Source organism: Podarcis muralis, chromosome 17 (assembly GCF_964188315.1).
Source record: "Podarcis muralis chromosome 17, rPodMur119.hap1.1, whole genome shotgun sequence".
NCBI lineage: Eukaryota > Metazoa > Chordata > Lepidosauria > Squamata > Lacertidae > Podarcis > Podarcis muralis.
Genome location: NC_135671.1, coordinates 22,107,007 through 22,125,360, shown reverse-complemented (window position 1 = coordinate 22,125,360; position 18,354 = coordinate 22,107,007). Strand labels below are relative to the sequence as shown.

The following is an 18,354-nucleotide window of genomic DNA, read 5'->3' as shown; positions in this document are numbered from 1 at the left end:
CTGGTTCAGGAGTAGCCAGTGCAATGTATTTTATATGATGCTGAGCTCCAGTTCCCATTAGACCCAGCCAGCAGGATGAGTCCACCTGGAAGACACCACACAAACTGATCCATTTGTTGGATTTAAAGCATTTTTGTCTCACCTGAAGAGTAACGTGAGATACCCTTTCTCTATTTCCTTACAAATTGAATTCCTTGGGATTAGGATTTTTATCTGAAGGAACCAAGAGAATCAAAAGCTCTCACTGTGTTTACACCCTTTAGCTCATGCCTCCTATGCTTAAGTCCACATGTGAGAATTTCTAAAATATTTCTTAAAGGCCGCAGACATGGAGCTTCAAGATTGTTTGTTTGCTTGCTTGTTGTCATTTACAAGCCCTAAAGATATTTATAGACCACATCTGCACCAGAGGTCCTCAGACATTACCTAATACAGCTGAGCAGCAATTTAAACATCCTACCAAAAAAAGTAAATAAATCAAATGCTTTCTGATTCATCCTAGTAACAAATTGCCTTGTTTTTTCACGATTGCCTAGTTCTCCTTGAGAGAATACCATGGGTTCCACCTGAATGTATCGAAAATCCAAAGCAGCTGAGTTTGGCAGCGGACAAGTGGAGTTTTGGAACCACTCTGTGGGAAATCTGCAGCGGAGGAGACAAGCCTCTCAGTTTGCTGGATTCTCAAAGAGTAAGTACTATGTGAAGTGGAACATCTTTGTCTTGGTGAACATACTGTGCAGCGATGGGCATAAGCCACGGTTAAAGTATTTGGACACAGCTTCCACATGTGATTCTGCCCCTCATCGGGTTTAACGTTTACCGTATTTTTCACCCTATAGGACACACTTTTCCCCCTCCAAAAATGAAGGGGAAATGTGTGTGCGTCCTATGGGGCGAATGCAGGCTTTCGCTGAAGCCTGGAGAGCGAGAGGGATCGGTGCGCACCGACCCCTCTCGCTCTCCAGGCTTCAGGAGAGCCCCAGCGCCAGCCCCACAAGGTCGGGGGACAGCGGGGAGGCGGAACGCCGCCATCCCGCTGTCTCCTGATGTGGTTTGGAGGCTGACGGCGGGGAGACGCGTGCTTCTCCCCACTGCCTGCCCCGCACGTTCTGGGGACAGCGGGAAGACGCGCTGCCCGCTGTCCCTGGACCTGGTCTGAAGGCGGGCGGCGGGGAGAAGAGCTCTTCTCCCCGCTGCCGGCCCCGCAAGCACCTGGGGGGGGGAAATAATTTTTTCCCCTTTATTTCCCCCCCAAAAAACTTGGTGCATCCTATGGGCCGAAAAATACGGTAGTAAAGATTCCTTAGCCTGCTAGGCAGGTTGATTTAAACTACAGGGGAACTTGTAAACAATAGTCTTTCCCCAGAAGCAACGATTGGATAAAGCCTGTAATTAGTTTTTGGTAATCTCCTTGTGCGCCTCTTTCTCTTCTGGGAAACAGAGAGTAAGTGTGGAGTTTGTCCCAAGTAGATTGGGGCCTCTATGGCGAAATCTGTCATGCTCCCATGTTCCTGGGAGCGATTCAGACACGCTGTGATTTAAAGTCACATGGCACAAAGGATACGCACCATGTGGCAGGTGCAACATGTCCCCTGATAGTGAAACCCTGTATTTTATGGTATGGTTTGAAAACCAGCATGTGGACACGATTTGTGTGTACGAGGGAACCTCTCCATCTCTTAAACCGAAGTTGTTTGTGTTAGAGACAAAGAAGTGTTGTATTTGATGTTTGCTTGGACGTGTAAAAGAATCGCCTTTGCTGTTGAAAGTATCTCTTTTCTTCCCCCCCAAAAAAGCTACTCAGAATTGTCCTAAATCACCATCATTTCTTGAATTCTAGAAATTACAGTTTTATGAGGATAGGCATCAACTTCCTGCTCCTAATTGGACAGAACTAGCAAACCTTATAAACAACTGCATGGATTATGAGCCAGACTTCAGACCCTCTTTTAGAGCGGTTATACGTGACCTTAACAGTTTGTTCGCTCCAGGTATGTTAATGGAGAAGAGGTAACTAAATTTTGGTGGGAGACGCAATATGTTTTCTGATCTGCAGTTAGAGTAGAATCTACTGCATAGGCCAGTGATGGCCAAGCTTGGCCCTCCAGCTGTTTTGGGACTACAGTTCCCATCATCCCTGACCACTGGTCCTGTTAGATAGGGATGATGGGAGTTGTAGTCCCAAAACAGCTGGAGGGCCAAGTCTGGCCATCACTGGCATAGGCAAACTGTTGCAGGGGAGAAGGATGTTGTTCCGAATGTGTTCATAAGACCTGGTGTGGCCTAGTGGCTAAGAGCCTAAGCTATGGATCGAGAAATATGATGATGATACAGTAATAATATTTATTTATTCATATATACATACATACCCCGTCCACTCTGGGCGGTTCCCAACAGAATATTAAAAACACGATAAAACATCAAACATTAAAAATTTCTCTAAACAGGGTTGCCTTCAAATGTCTTCTAAAAGTCAGATAGTTGTTTATTTCCTTGACATCTGGTGGGAGCGCGTTCCACAGGGCAGGCACCACCACCAAGAAGGCCCTCTGCCTGGTTCCCTGTAACCTCACTTCTTGCAGTGAGGGATCTGCCAGAAGGACCTCAGAGCTGGACCTCAGTGTCCGGGCAGAATGATGGATCGAGAAATCCCTGCTACAGCTCCTTAATCTGTCACGAGCCCTGTCAAGCAAGTCACAGCTTTTGTAGCTTCACCGCCCATCTGCAATATGGGAATATCAACACTGGGCTCACTTTATAGAGTTGATGTATGTGAAAGCACTATGAACTCTCTAAAGAGCTACATGAATGTAATGTATTATTTATCTGAAACACTTTACTTCATGGATAAATCTCTCTTAATATTGCCGTACAGCAAGTGAAGCCTATTAATAAATATTCTCCAATTTAACCCAATATTTTAAACTTGTGTGTGTTGGGGAAGGGACAATGCAAGGCTGTAGATCCATAGTACTTTAAAAAATAATAATTAAAAGTTGTGTTAAACCAATCAGGGCCATTTTGCACATTACACAGCTTTGATTTTTTTTCAGCTTGTACTTCCCCACCTCTGATGTTATATGACATCAGAGGATTGGGAAAGGTGAGCATGGTTGACCAATGATTGGATGGGCCAATTTCTGGCTTAGTGGGGTTAATTAGACCTGTAGGCAGGAGATTCCACACCACTGCTATGCAACATGTCTGTCTGCAGATATATTTGAGTTGCACACATAACTTTTCTTCTTGTATCAAAATTTGTTTGCGCTTGTAGAGTTAATGAGCAAATGAACCATGAGTGGGAAGTTTTGAAATGCACTAGGGATTAGGCTGCTTCTATTATCTTCCCATGGGATGTGGGAGGCACTGTGGTCTAAACCACTGAGCCTCTTGGGCTTGCCGATCAGAAGGTCAGCGGTTCAAATCCCCGTAACAGGGTGAGCTCCCGCTGCTTGGTCCCTGCTCCTGCCCACCTAGCAGTTCGAAAGCACGTCAAAGTGCAAGTAGATAAATAGGTACCGCTCTGGTGGGAAGGTAAACGGCATTTCCGTGCACTGCTCTGGTTTTGCCAGAAGCGGCTTAGTCATGCTTGCCACATGACCCGGAAGCTGTCTATGGACAAACACCGGCTCCCTCGGCCTATAGAGCAAAATGAGCGTGCAACCCCAGAGTCGTCTGGTCAGGGGTACCTTTACCTTTACTATTATCTTCCCACGCAGGACAGTATTTTATGATTGAAAATTAAGATAGCATGTTCATATTTTCTAGGGCTGCACAAGTTAATTTGTCTGCTGATGATGATCTGTTTCTGTTCAGATGCTGTAGGGGAGCCTAGCTGAACATAATATTTTATTTTGTGTGTGTGTTTTCTTCAAGATTACGAACTATTGAAAGAAAGTGATATGTTACCAAATATGAGAATTGGAGCTCTTGGGTTTTCCGGGGCTTTCGAAGGCAGGGATCCGACTTATTTTGAAGAGCGGCACCTGAAATTTTTGCAGCAACTTGGCAAGGTAAGAAGATGGGGTATCTTATTGCAAGGATATGCGGTACCGTTAAAAACAAATAAGATAGAGTGGGAAACCATGGCTAATTTGAAATAATTCGCATACTTTGCATAGTATTTTTGGAAGTGCTTGTTTTAACAGAGGGACGCGGGTGGCGCTGTGGGTTAAATCACAGAGCCTAGGACTTGCCGATCAGAAGGTCGGCGGTTCGAATCCCCGCAACAGGGTGAGCTCCCGTTGCTTGGTCCCTGCTCCTGCCAGTTTGAAAGCACGTCAAAGTGCAAGTAGATAAATAGGTACCACTCTGGCGGGAAGGTAAACAGTGTTTCCGTGCGCTGCTCTGGTTCGCCAGAAGCGGCTTAGTCATGCTGGCCACATGACCCGGAAGCTGTACGCCGGCTCCCTTGGCCAATAAAGCGAGATGAGCGCCGCAACCCCAGAGTCGGCCACGACTGGACCTAATGGTCAGGGCTCCCTTGACCCTTTACCTATTTTAACAGAAGCAGAGACTGCCCTTTAATATGTATTTTTTTCGGAGTGGTTTCAGCTTTTTGAAAGAGCAACTGTTTTTTGTTCTGCTCCCTATCTGTGCAGCTTTTGAGGGGAGGGCGATAGTTCAGAAATATCCTACTCTGTTCCACTTCTAAGGATGGATCTACACACGGGGGGGGGGGCGCTCTAAATAAGTCAGAAATTAGATTGTTATAACAAAAGAAAAAGAACCCTACAGAAAATCACATATAAAAATTTCCTGTTCTCTGGCTCCATCTGGTGTTGCATGTTTATAATGCATTCAAAACACTGTTTTTTGACTAATGTAGCTGAGTCCTAACAGCAGTATGGAACTGCTACCTCCATTCCAAGATATTTGCTTCCCTTTTATCAGAAGGCTTGCATTCTTCTTTAAGACAAAGAATGACAAGATATGGTGGCAGCCTCTGTTGTGCACACCATACCTCCTTTGTCCCTAAATTTTAATCTTTCCTCTTAACTTTAAACCGGCTCTTTTTTTGGTTTACCTTCAGGTTTTCTCCCTTGAATCCCTTCCTATTTCCCCCTCCTTTTGCTGCTTCCCTCTTTGTCACCTTTCTCCCTTTGCAGTAAATCACTGGATGTGAAGAGAGCAGGGAATTTAGGGGCTTCCTTTGTGTTCAACCTGCCTCCTTTATCCCTGAGCCTTTTGGGTGTGTGTTGTTGCTTGTACATCACATCTTCACATCTGTTTACTTCACAGCCCTGAGCGGTCAAAACATAACGCAAGTGCAGGAATATTTTTCCTTTGGCTCATGCAGCTTTCGGATGCTTTTAGGTCTTGGCAGTGCCTGTTCCTTTCCTGTCCTTCTTCTGAAATGTGCAATTCTGCTTCCCTTTATTTAAATATATATTCAGGCTGCCCCTGAAGTCATATGGGTGAAATTTACTTGTCCTCCGTCATCTTCAGGAGATGTTGTTGTTTAACTGTTTTTGTGCAGTCTCTTTTTAAATATTATTCTTTATTGATTAAAAATTTACATATCTATACAAACATTATATGCTATCTCTTTACATATGAAGAAAAAGGAAATTAGGTAGAAAATAGAAAATTTATAAAGGAATAAAAAAGAGGAAAAGAAAGGGGGAAAACAACAATAAAGATACGAAATAAACAAATCAAAAGACAAGACAACATTATTTATACAATAAAAGTGTTCATCGACACAATCCTTCCCATACTTCTCATTATACTGTAATATAATTCTTTTTTAACACAGATTTCTACTGAATAATATCATTTCTTTTCTGCTTTGTATATATTCCTCTAATCGTTTTCTTTACAAATATCACTCAATTTCTGCTAATATGGAATTATTTGTACAATAAAGTTTTACATCGTTCTTAAATATTTAAGAACTGTGTTTTTGTGCACTCTTAATAATCTTAGACTTGGAGTGTTACCAAAGTCCCAAGTTGGTGGCGAAAACAGGACATTTATTGAGTCATTCGTGGGATCCCATTCCTGGCTGTGTCACCAGCTAGATCACTCATTATGCAGGCACGAATTGTACTGTGTGGCACTGGGGAAACAACCCATTGTATTTGCTTTCAATTCTAGGATTTTGTTGCCCATCAAGTCCCAGGGCATCTTACAACTATAGGATGAGTTGGGTGGCTCCTAAAAATAAATATGTTGTTGTTTAGTCGTTTAGTTGTGTCCGACTCTTCATGACCCCATGGACCAGAGCACACCAGGCACTCCTGTCTTCCACTGCTTCCCGCAGTTTGGTCAGACTCATGCTGGTAGCTTCGAGAACACTGTCCAACCATCTCGTCCTCTGTTGTCCCCTTCCCCTTGTGCCCTCCATCTTTCCCAACATCAGGTCTTTTCCAGGGAGTCTTCTCTTCTCATGAGGTGGCCAAAGTATTGGAGCCTCAGCTTCAGGATCCAGTGAGCACTCAGGGCTGATTTCCTTAAGAAAGGAGAGGTTTGTTCTTCTTGCAGTCCATGGGACTCTCAAGAGTCTCATAAATAAATAAAAAATAAATATATCATAAAAAATAAAATAAAAATAAATAAATAAAATAAAAAAATAAATATATCAGCTGTCAAAACAATAGTGCAGGGTTCCTCCCCTGCCCCGCCATGCCCCCAGGCTTGATATATAAATGTTTCTATTCATATTCCTTGCAGGGGAATTTTGGCAGTGTGGAGATGTGCCGGTATGACCCACTACAGGACGACACAGGGGAAGTGGTGGCTGTTAAAAAGCTGCAGCACAGCACGGAGGAACACCTGCGGGACTTCGAAAGAGAAATCGAAATTCTTAAATCTCTGCAACATGACAACATTGTGAAGTACAAAGGCGTGTGCTACAGTGCCGGTACATGCGCTTTCTAATGTTATTTGTTAAGCAAAAGCTAGCAATCCCTTGATAACTTATCAGATGTTCCCCATTAGTGTGAATCAGTTGTTCACCATTAGCATGAATTCGGAGATGTCCGAACAGTCTCTCTTTAAATTAGAGTGTGACCTTTCCTGTTCACATTTTAAAGAGCAGCCACAATCACACTGTCAAGAGTCTCTGCAATTATTAGCATATACTTGCAACAATTTCCAAAACATCAACTCAACGAGATGTGGTTTCAGTAAATGTCATTGCATCCTTCTTTGTTTAAGGCTTAGCTTTTAATCCAGCATTTGAGCTGCATTTCCCTGCATGGTTTTAACGGTCAAAATCCCTCTTCACAGGGAATTCTGGAAAGACTCTCCTCCTGCAAGAGGTTGTGGGCAGGAGCCGGTCTCCGCCTCAAGCAAGGGGCGTTAGCCCCCTGCCTCCCACTCACCTGACTGGCGCCCACGCCCACGGCCAGGCACCCAACCAGGTGCCTTCAAGGGGGCGTGGACAGCAGCCTAAATTGCTGCGGCGCCAGCCTCCTGGCCTGCTGCTTCAATACAGCTGTGTGCTCCCGTTCGCTGGGCTCCGTTGAAAACATGTTCTCCGTGCGAACCAGGAAGTGACCTCTCCAAACAATGGAACAACTCTTCTTTTTTAATCTCTGTGACTGCAATCTCCTGGGTGACAGGGACACTTTTAGGCAGTTGAATGCGCATGTGTACTCCTTCCATTTCACTTCCTCTCACTCCATGCAGCCCCGGGCACTGTCAACCCTTGCTACACAACTTCATTTCATTCCAGAAATGCATTTGCCAGGGTAGCCCATTTTGGGCTGTCATTGTTTTGAACTTTATCTTTTAGTGTTGCCCGTGTTAAAGTAGCAGCATGTAACTCTGCTTACTACTCATCAAACACATCTTCCGCGTGTAACTAGCTGTTTCACGATCTTCAGAGTTTCTTTCTACGCAGTTGGAAAACAGCAAGCTTAGCTAAATTTGATTTTTGGCAAAAGAATACCATAATGGAATCTTCCACTGGATATATGCTGCAGATGGTCTGTGCCTTTTGCTTATAACGTGCTATATGAAGGAAGCTCTGTAAAGCATAATTTTGAATCTTTTTTTTCTTCTTCTTTCGTCACATGTTTGGGAAGGCCGGAGAAATCTGAAATTGATTATGGAGTACTTGCCCCACGGAAGTTTGCGAGACTATCTCCAGAAGCACAAAGAAAGGTTGGATCATAAGAAACTCCTGCATTATGCCTCTCAGATATGTAAGGTAATACGTTTTACTGGTATCTCGAACTCTACCGAATTCTGCTCTGGGTGCAAGTGGTGTGAGAACCGGAGCTGTTTGCCGCAAACTCTATAAAAGCTCAGGCAGATTGTGTGCAGTTCTCCTTCCCAGTACAGTGCAGGGTCATAGAACCATAAAGTTGGAGGAAACTTGGAGATAATCTAAAACACAACTGTTGCCTCTTCTCTTCCACTCGCTCATGCCAGGCAGCAAACAGCATAGAGGTGACAGCAGATTTATGCTGCAGATGTTGTCATGTTGTGCTCCAGAGTTCCCATTTCGCCTGCTTAGCCGTCACATAAACAAGCCTTTGCTGGCCCACAGAGCATTTCTTGGCCACGTTTCGTCCAATGCACGAGGCGAAATTTGCAGAAATGAATGTGGGAGGAGTAAAAAATGGAACAGCAGGGAACCACCTCCGCTGATGGAAAACAGGAGAATCATGTAAAGACACACACGTAAAATAAATGTTTGGTTCTGAGAGAGAAGACTTAGAATTTCTAAGACTAAGCATCAGTGAAATGGATGAGGTTATTCTCAGGGTCAAAACGATAGCTGTGTGTCTATAATGTCAGTGCTGTATGCAGCAAGGTCAAGAACGCTGCTGGTCAGCTCAGCGTTCTGCACAATTGCTTTGCAGCAGACACAATGGTGACATCTAGTGGTACTTGGGTCACAGTTTGGTAGAGGTATGGTGAACTTTAGGAACAGCTGCTGCCTATTCCTTCCTGTCTGTTAATTGTTTCCTAATAGCATAGGATTATGTTGATATGCGGGATGTTCATAAGCATTGGGGGGGCGGGATTCTGACAGCCAGGCGTTAATTACATGTCTCATCATCTCTTCGGCCGCCAGTATTTATTAAACCCATCAACACTGATTTCATAACACCGTTTGTGTACGCACAGGGTATGGAGTATCTGGGCTCAAAAAGATACGTTCACAGAGATCTAGCAACACGGAATATCTTGGTGGAGAATGAAAACAGAGTTAAAATTGGAGACTTTGGCTTGACAAAAGTTTTGCCTCAGGACAAAGAATACTACAAAGTCAAGGAACCAGGAGAGAGTCCCATATTTTGGTATGTTTCTCTCTGCTGCTTGATTACAAGGCAAATGATTTGGGGGGAATGCAATACTGCATAAATTATTTGGCCCTCGGAATATAATAAATCGATGCATCTAAAACTTACTCAATCTAGAGTATTATTCTTGGTATGAGCTTTCGTGTACATGCACACTTCTTCAGATACACTGAAACAGAAGTCACCAGACCCTTATATATAGTGAGAGGGTGGGGAGGGGTATTACTCAGAAGGGTGGTGGGAATGGGTGATTGGCTGAGAGGTGTGGCCAAACCCTACGCCAAAGGATAAATGGACATAAATCTGACATCAGGAATCACAAGACAGAGAAACCATTAGGAGAACACTTCAATCTCCCAGGACATTCTATACAAGATCTCAAAGTAGCTGTCTTATTACAAAAGAATTTCAGAAATAGACTGGAAAGAGAAGTTGCTGAATTGCAACTTGTTACCAAACTTAAAACCATGGAGAGACCTGGTCTGAATAGAGACATTAGATTCTTACTTCATTAGCCACCTTATCTCATTATAAAGCCATTTTTAGCCAGCTCACCCCTTGCTTTTTCTTGTAATACCAATTGCAGCCGTTAACAGTTGTCAACTAGTTTACCACACCTATCAGCCAATCACCCATTCCCACCACCCTTCTCAGTAATACCCCTCCCCATCCTTTCACTATATACAGTATAAGGGTCTGGTGACTTCTCTTTCAGTGTATCTAAAGAAGTGTGCATGCACACGAAAGCTAATACCAATAACAAACTTAGTTGGTCTCTACGGTGCTACTGGAAGAAAAAATATATATTTGTTTTGACTACGGCAGACCAACATGGCTACCTACCTATTATTATTATTATTATTATTATTATTATTATTATTATTATTATTATTACCCCAGCCACTCTGGGCAGCTTCCAACACATATAAAAACATAGTAAAACATCAAACATTAAAAACTTTCCTTAGCAGGGCTACCTTCATGTGTCTTCTAAAAGTCATATAGTTGTTTATCTCCTTGACATCCGATGGGAGGGCATTCCACAGGGAAGGTGCCACTACCGAGAAAGCCCTCTGCCTCGTTCCCTGTAACTTCACTTCTTCCATTGAGGGAACTGCCAGAAGGCCCTTGGAGCTGAACAAGAGAGGTGAAGATGCTCCTTCGGGTATACAGAGCCGAGGCCGTTTAGGGCTTTAAAGCTCAGCACCAACACTTTGAATTGTGCTTGGAAACGTACTGGGAGCCAATGTAGACCTTTAAGGACCTGAGTTATATGGTCTCGGCAGCCACATTCTGGATTAGTTGTAACTTCCAAGTCACTTTCAAAGGTAGCCCCACGCCGAGTGCATTGCAGTAGTCCAAGCGGGAAATAACCAGAGCATGTACCACTCTAGCGAGACAATGCGCAGGCAGGTAGGGTCTCAGGCTGGCATACCAGATGGAGCTGGTAGACAGCCCCCCTGGACACTGAATTGACCTGTTAAGGGTATAATGTGTTAAATTGTTTTCGTTTTATAGATCTGTTGTTTTCCCCCCTCCTGTCCCCTATCTCTCCTCTCCCCCCCTCCCCCGGCTTCTTATGCTATAGGTATGCTCCAGAATCACTGACGGACAACAAGTTTTCTGTGGCTTCTGATATGTGGAGTTTTGGTGTGGTCCTCTATGAACTCTTCACATATATAGACAAGAACAAAAGCCCCCCAGCGGTTTGTAGATAACCTACATGTGTATACGTTGTCTAGGGCTATGACTATCCCCTTTAGAAGAGGGTGGGGGACCTTTTGCCCCTACTAGGCCATATTTTGTTGAGTGTTTAGGAGTTAACAGCTACTTCTCTTGGCTTCTCTGCTGCACATTGAGAAAGGGACTCCTGTTTCTCCCTGCTTCTCTTTTACTCTTAATTATCATCAACTAATATTTCTCCTCATAGTCTTTCTTGTAATATTTCATATAATTCTCCTTACAAAACTTCTTGCAATCCTACTGGCATAATCTGTTCATTACTATTACTTTTCAAATAGTTCATATATTTACTCCAGTCTTCTAAGAATCTCTGAACCCGCAGGTTTTGAATCCTTCCAGTTAATTTATCCAGTTCTGCATAGTCCATCAATTTCATCCGCCAATTTTTCTATCGTCGGTAATTCTTCTTGCTTCCATTTTTGTGCCAATAATATTCTTGCTGCCGTCATTGCATATAAAAACAACTTACAGTCCTGTCTGTTAATCTCGTCTCCTACAGTGCCAAGTAAAAATGCTTCTGGTTTCTTAATAAATGTACATTTCAACATCTTTTTCATCTCATTATATATCATTTCCCATAAGTTTTTCACTTTTAACAGCAGGAATCTCTCACTTTCCCTCTTCTCTCCTGCTGAGCTGCGGTCAGCTGAGGAGCACAATCTCCTCCCTCCAAGCTGCTGATCAGCACAAAATACTGCAGGGTCTCGTTTTCCCTGCAAATGTTTGTTTCTGCCTTTTAGGGCTGTCTGAAGTTGCAGTTATTTATATGCTTTTGTAGCCCACACTTCATGCGCTCTCAGATTACCAGCAGCCTCAAACAAGTTAGCCACTTAATGGCATAACAGCTGAATCGTCAATTACGTCCTGTCACACAGGAAGCAAAACCAGCAGCGACACTGCAGAGGGAGTAATACTCTGATCTCGCCCTCTACCCTCCAAGGAGATGTGTCTTGTAGCAGGGAGGGCATTCCACAACCGAGGGGGGCCACCACGCAGAAGACCCTCCATGCCCTGCTGCTTTGCAGAAGCCACTGGTGATGGCACTCCCACCCCTGGCAGATCTTAATGCCTGGGAATGTCTGCACGGGAGGAGGCATGCTCTAAGCACAATGTGCTGCGCATGGGACTGCCCTTAAGGGCCTTTTGGAAATGTCAGCAGGGCCAGAGTATTGCTGCAGAGTTCGTAGCAAAGATTCCTAGCACTGTGGTTGCTGGTGTGTTTCCAGCCTAAATTCAAGGTGCTGAGATTTACTTCTGGGGCAGAAAGTGGTAAGGGGCCACCAGTGCCACCAGTGGGGGAGCAGGGTGAAAGCAACATGGGTGGGACACGCTTTCTCTTTCCCCATCCTCTCTGTTCCTCTCCTCTCTCCACACACAAACGCACTTTTCATTAATCCTTCTCCCCCATCTTCATCTATCCATCCATTCATTTTTGTTCTCTTCCGGCTGGAGCAACCATTCCGAAGGAGGTTGAGCGCTACATGCAGACTCCAGGCCAACAAATTGCAAAGCTCTTTACAGTCTGAACCCAGAATAACAGAAGGAAATACCTTCTTCCTTGTCTTCCTAACCCTCTGTTAAGTAGCTCTTTTTCAGTAGCTGGCTCCAAGATTTGGAATTAGTTACCAGGTTTGGTGTATGTAAATCTGGGAGACTGGCCCTTTTAAACAAGCAAGCCTTTTATAACTAAATATATTAGCACCAGCTCTTTGTTAAAAAAATCTCATTCTGATAGTATTTTATTGTTGCTCTAGTGTTTAGTTTTTTTAAAAAAAAATCAGCATTAACCTACTGCAAGAACAAATGTTGAAAAAGCAAACTATAAATTTTCCAAATAAATAAAAGCAAGTTTCTGTCTGCAAAACCTTCAGATTGGCATAGACTTTTTTTTTGAAAGAGGGATGTTCTATAGGCCTTAAAGGTTTGCCTCTGTGACATATTGCATTCTATCCAACAAAGACTAGTGCGCCTTCTGCATAGCTCCTCCTATGAACTGGGTAATCCTTTGATGCTTTGGTGTCATTAACCTGAACGGAAATTCAACTTGGAATTTTTATTTTAGGAGTTTATGCGCATGATTGGGAATGATAAGCAGAACCAGATGATTGTGTTCCATTTGATAGAGCTGCTGAAGAATAACGGAAGGCTGCTCAGACCTGACGGATGCCCAGATGAGGTACCTGAATGTACCACTTTATCATGCTGTTCTCTCACTTGGTGTAGCTGTCAGTCATGATGTGCCTCTGAATTGTTCCTGTGGCAGAGACAACCATTGCAGAACACTTGCTCCCCTGTTTACCTGGAAGCCTAGTAGTGTGGGCAGTTTTCCCATCCTTCAAAAGTTTTGTTGTAAAACCAAAAACTTGAACTTTCTCATTCATGAGCAACTTAGTTTTTTAGAAACAAGAAAGGCCGAGGGCCTTCTGGCAGTTCCCTCGTTGCGAGAAGTGAGGTTACAGGGGACCAGGCAGAGGGCCTTCTCAGTAGTGGCGCCTGCCCTGTGGAACGCCCTCCCATCAGATGTCAAGGAAATAAGCAGTTATCCTATTTTTAAAAGACATCTGAAGGCAGCCCTGTTTAGGGAAGTTTTAAAATATTTAATGCTGTATTGTTTTTAACACTCGATTGGGAGTGGCTGGGGAAACTCAGCCAGATTGGGGGGGGGGGGTATAAATAATACATTATTATTATTATTATTATTATTATTATTATTATTATTATTATGATTCTAATAATGATGATGATGATGTAGTAGTATATGGTGGAAACCATGAAGAGAAGGGATTTGCATACGGTATAGAAGAAATGTGCTGGCCTGGGATTGCTGACAGGTTTCGCACGACTATTCACACCGCACTGAGAGCCAGTGTGGTGTAGTGGTTAGACTCATAATCTGGTGAACCGGGTTTGTGTTTCCGCTCCTCCACATGCAGCTGCTGGGTGACCTTGGACCAGTCACACTTCTTTGAAGTCTCTCAGCCCCACTCACATCACAAAGTGTTTGTTGTGGGGGACGAAGGGAAAGGAGATTGTTAGCCGCTTTGAGACTCCTTCGGGTAGCGATAAAGCGGGATATCAAATCCAAACTTCTTCTTCTTCTATTTCTGCTCATCTCATACTGGTGTTTTCTCTCTTGCCAAGGTCTATGCCATCATGACGGAGTGCTGGAACAACAGCGCCAGCCTGAGACCCTCCTTCAGGGATCTTGCTCTGAGAGTGGATCTCATAAGGGAGAGCATGGGTGGGTGAACATGCCGGAATCCACCCAAAGGGACCTGTCGACGTGCACAGCAAGTGTGTCCTGTTATTTGGGACGTTGCAGATCGTTGCTTATCCCGCACCCATTCAGAGACGGCAGCAAAACAATCCCATCCAACCTCGCCCGTGATGACGAAGGATGTGGCTTAGTTTCTTCATCGGGAATACTAGCACGATGCATTGATGAAAAGCACTTTGATAGCAAAGGAATTGCTCCCCCCCCCCCTTATCTTGAAGCAGAATAGCGCAGCGTGATCAGTAAGCATCACCGTGGTTTGCCTAATAGGACAACTGCAGAAAAAAATGATGATGTCAGACAGGGGACTTATGGAAAGATAAGAAGATTGGGCGATTTAGGTTGCAATCGTGTGCCTGCTTACCTGTGGATTACTATTGACCAATGAGACTTACTTGTAAGGAGCTATACATAGGACTGTTCTCTTCAGCAGCAGTTGACTTGCAGGGTTTCTGGTAGCAGAAGACTTTGCGCTTCCAGCTGCACCACTTTGAAAAAGAGCAAATGTTTGCACTTAATGGAATTACCCGTGCATGGGTTCCTCTTTTCGCTACCCCTTATTTTGTTCCCTCCCCCTGATACCTTTGTCCACTTCTGCCTGCCGTAAGAGGTGATGGTATACCAGACGAGGCTACCTTTCACGTAGCTTGGAACGGTGTGTTCCTTTGCGTAGATGAACATTTCTTTAGGTGTGTGCAGTTATGCAATTCTGTGAGAGACTTAAAGATTTTTTATATATATAAAAAGGATAATATAAGTGTAGCAGAGAAACACAAAGCACCAGTCAGGATGAGAGAAGATTGCTGATGGGTCCTCGCGATAGCTTTTATGTCATACAGCTGCCCAATGCTGTGCCAGCACAAGAACCGCTCAAAACATGACAGCAGTACAAAGTTGAGGCTCAGTTGCAGAAGTGTTTTGTGCCCTGCAAGCCATTGCTGAGTAAGCCTGAGTTGCAGAAAGAAGCCGCTGGAATACCTTTTTGATGTTTTCCTGCAGTGAACTATGAGCGACTTAGCCTCCTGTTCCATGCATTGCACAAGAGCCGCTATTTTATGAAAGGGTTTGTTGCTGTTTATTAGTTTTAAAACTTTTTTTACATTGTCATGCCGTTACGGCTTTAATATGTAGAAGAAAGGCTTAAAAAAATAATAATTAGCCGTTTAAGCAACTTCTGTGTGCCTGTCTAAGCAAGCCAGAGAAGAGATGTCTGTTCAGGCAGTGTGATGTACTGTAAATACTTCAAAGAAAAGGGAACAAATGAGAAGAGGTATTTTTTTAAACAAACACCTGCTGAAAATTGCATTTTTAAATGAACAAGTATATATAGCAGTCTATTTTCCTATGTATGTTGTGGATATGTCAAGCCCTGACCGCGTTTCCTTAAGGCACAGTTTTTTGAAATCATGTCATCGGCAGCAGCTTAATATGTTCCCCATGCTAAACTTTGCTAGCCTCGCCAACCTTCAAGGATGCTGCATTTTCCCTTTCTACCCTCTTCAACTTTTTACTGGGTGACCCAGTCAGCACAAAATAGAAAGCAGGCTTCCGATGTTACGAAGAACAAATGTCACCCATCTGGCCCGTCCTAGTCTTCTTCAGGTTACTGAACAATTTGGCTTTGTGTAAGGGTAGCCATGTGATTTTTCCTTACTTGTACACAGCCTAAGTTGTGAATGAAATATAAAGCCGCTGTAACGCCTTGCGCACCGGACTCGGTGGCGCAAATTTGCATTTGCCAGCCTAGGAACACGGAGAGTAATAAGCAGGTAGTAGCATCAGACTCTCTTTCTTGCCCCTAATGATTTGGCTGTCCGCTTCAGAGCTGGCCAGAATACTTTAACAGAAGGGCACTGGGTATTTCCTCTTCTCTCACTGGTTGCCCACTAAGCCTTGCTTTGGTGACTTGCGATAGAAGTATCCTCCTTGGGAGAAGGTGCTGAGAAGATGTTTGCTTCCTAAAATCAAAAAGGGGGGACGTCGGTTGAAAGAGGTTGTTGCTTTCCACTATGGAGACGGAATGAAAACTTGACATGTACTTCGGTGTATGGCAGAACGTGCTTAGATGTGCTATGAACTTATGTACCTACTTCAAAAATGGAGGAGGGTGCAGCGATGTGAGTTTTGCATGAGGCTAAGAAGTACCTCCAAAAGTTGCAATTACTTAGCAAGTGAGCTCCAGTCTACCAATATTTTGTGCCCCTGTGTGCTCTGGCATGTGCTGATTTAATGGCTCTTGGGTACGTGTGAAGCTCTCCTTTCACACATGCAGGAGATTATTGTTCAGGGGTGTTTCACATATGCTTGTAAGTAGAGATGGGACTTTTCCTCTGGTAAAGACATTTATTTTATTTGTAAGAGTAAAGAATTATGCAAGCAACTGCCGGGGGATTGGCAGAAGGAGGAGAACGTGGGATTGAAATTGTGGGTAGCCATGTTTTGTAACATCACGTTATGTTTAAATGGCTGGAAATGTTTGCATTATAAGAGACAGTTTCACAATGTATATTTTTAAATTGCTTTTGGTCGAATACATTGCACATTTGTACATTGCTTTGAAGTTGATTTTAAAACAGGTTGTACATGAAATATATTTTCTTTTTTGTAGACTATTTACGTGTATTGTTTTTGTTTAGGTTCCGTATTAACCGAAATCATAGTAGCATAAGGTTTAAAGCGACAACAGGTACCAGGCTAAACAGATGCAGCCGTCTGACCATGACAGAAGCACATCTTCTATGTGATCAAGGATTTCATATTCCATATTTTATTTTATTTTTTAAAAAAGGAAGAAACCTCAGGGAATTTTGTGTAATGCAACAAAGAGTTCTTCCATAGTGGTTTTTAAGTAAATAAAAATGTATTTGTTTGATCTAGTATAGTATGATTGACTTACATTCTCATGATGATGGTGGTAATCTTTTGAACACTTCTGTGATTGCAATCGTGGGGGGGATCTCAGGCCAGAAGGCCAAATGCAACTCTCCAGGCCCCCTTATCTGTCCAAAACCTCTGTCCCCAGGCCACACCTCTCACGGTCTCTGATTCACGTTCGCCTCCAGTGTTTTCCCTCTGATTGGAATGTGTCTTGAGCTTGGATAATAACGCTTGCTTGCCTGGATAGAGAGGGCTGTGCATAGCAGTGGTGTAGCGTGGGTTGTCAGCACCCGGGGCAAGGCAAGTAATTTGCGCCCCCTGACCGGGGGCAAGGCAAGTAATTTGCGCCCCCTAACCCGGGGCAAGGCAAGTAATTTGCGCCCCCTAACCCCTAACCTGCCACCGCTGGCAGCTTCTTCTTGCTGCTGCCTGGGCTGGGGTATTTACAGTAAGGCAGCCGCGGAGGGTCCGTGTCAGGTGATCTGAGGCGAGTTGCTGCTGGCGCTGCCGCCCAAATGACACCGCTTGCCCGGAGGAGGAGGGCAGAGAGGCGAGGAAAATGCAACATGGCCCAGCAGCTGCAGCAGCAGCGGCGGGGCTGTGAGGAGGGGCTGCCTGGTGCGCCCTCTGTGGCCCTGACGCGCGGCGAGTGCTGAGAGCCGCTGCCAGCTCGTCGGTTCCACGAGACATGGGGCTCTGCTACAGCCTGCGCCCGAGGCTCTTCGGCGACTCCGGAGGCGGCGAGCGCGCCCCCCCAGATGTTGCGCCCGGTGCGGCTGGCCCCCCCTGCACCCCCCATGCTACGCCACTGATGCATAGCAACCATTGCTCCATTCACTTCTGCTTTTAACCCTCCCACCACTGGCGCGTGACCCTTGAAGCTTCCTCAAAAAAACCCGAGGCCTTTGGACTGAACAGCGAAGAAGTGAAGAGTCCAGTCTATAAAGGTGCTAAATGTTTCAAAGGCGGCGCAAGCCACCGAGCATCCCATAGGCTTTGCCTTGTCGACATAGAAGGCCCCTTCAGATTTAAAATTTAAAACCCAACCATTGGAAATCCTGAGGTTGTACAAGAAGAAGGCGAAAAGCAGATTCTACATCACATTTCGCCAGCAGGGTCCCCCTACCAAATTTCCTAATGAGCTTAATGGCCTGGTCCAAGGAGGCATATCTCACAGAACGCAGTTCGGCCGGGATAGTA

At 44.4% G+C, this 18,354-nt stretch overlaps 1 protein-coding gene across 2 annotated transcripts in view; it reads left to right on the top strand.

Moving 5' to 3' along the window:
- JAK2 (Janus kinase 2) overlaps positions 1-17,149 on the top strand; it is an 86,830-nt gene extending 69,681 nt beyond the window's left edge. For both annotated transcript variants that reach the window (XM_028711916.2, XM_077921705.1), the window contains 9 exons: positions 537-688; positions 1,841-1,991; positions 3,877-4,013; positions 6,676-6,865; positions 8,034-8,158; positions 9,085-9,257; positions 10,849-10,966; positions 13,066-13,179; positions 14,145-17,149. In XM_028711916.2, coding sequence (XP_028567749.2) covers positions 537-688; positions 1,841-1,991; positions 3,877-4,013; positions 6,676-6,865; positions 8,034-8,158; positions 9,085-9,257; positions 10,849-10,966; positions 13,066-13,179; positions 14,145-14,252 — 1,268 coding nt within the window. In that variant the 3' untranslated portion in view covers positions 14,253-17,149. The remainder of the gene's footprint in view (positions 1-536; positions 689-1,840; positions 1,992-3,876; positions 4,014-6,675; positions 6,866-8,033; positions 8,159-9,084; positions 9,258-10,848; positions 10,967-13,065; positions 13,180-14,144) is intronic.
- Positions 17,150-18,354: the final 1,205 nt, after the last annotated feature.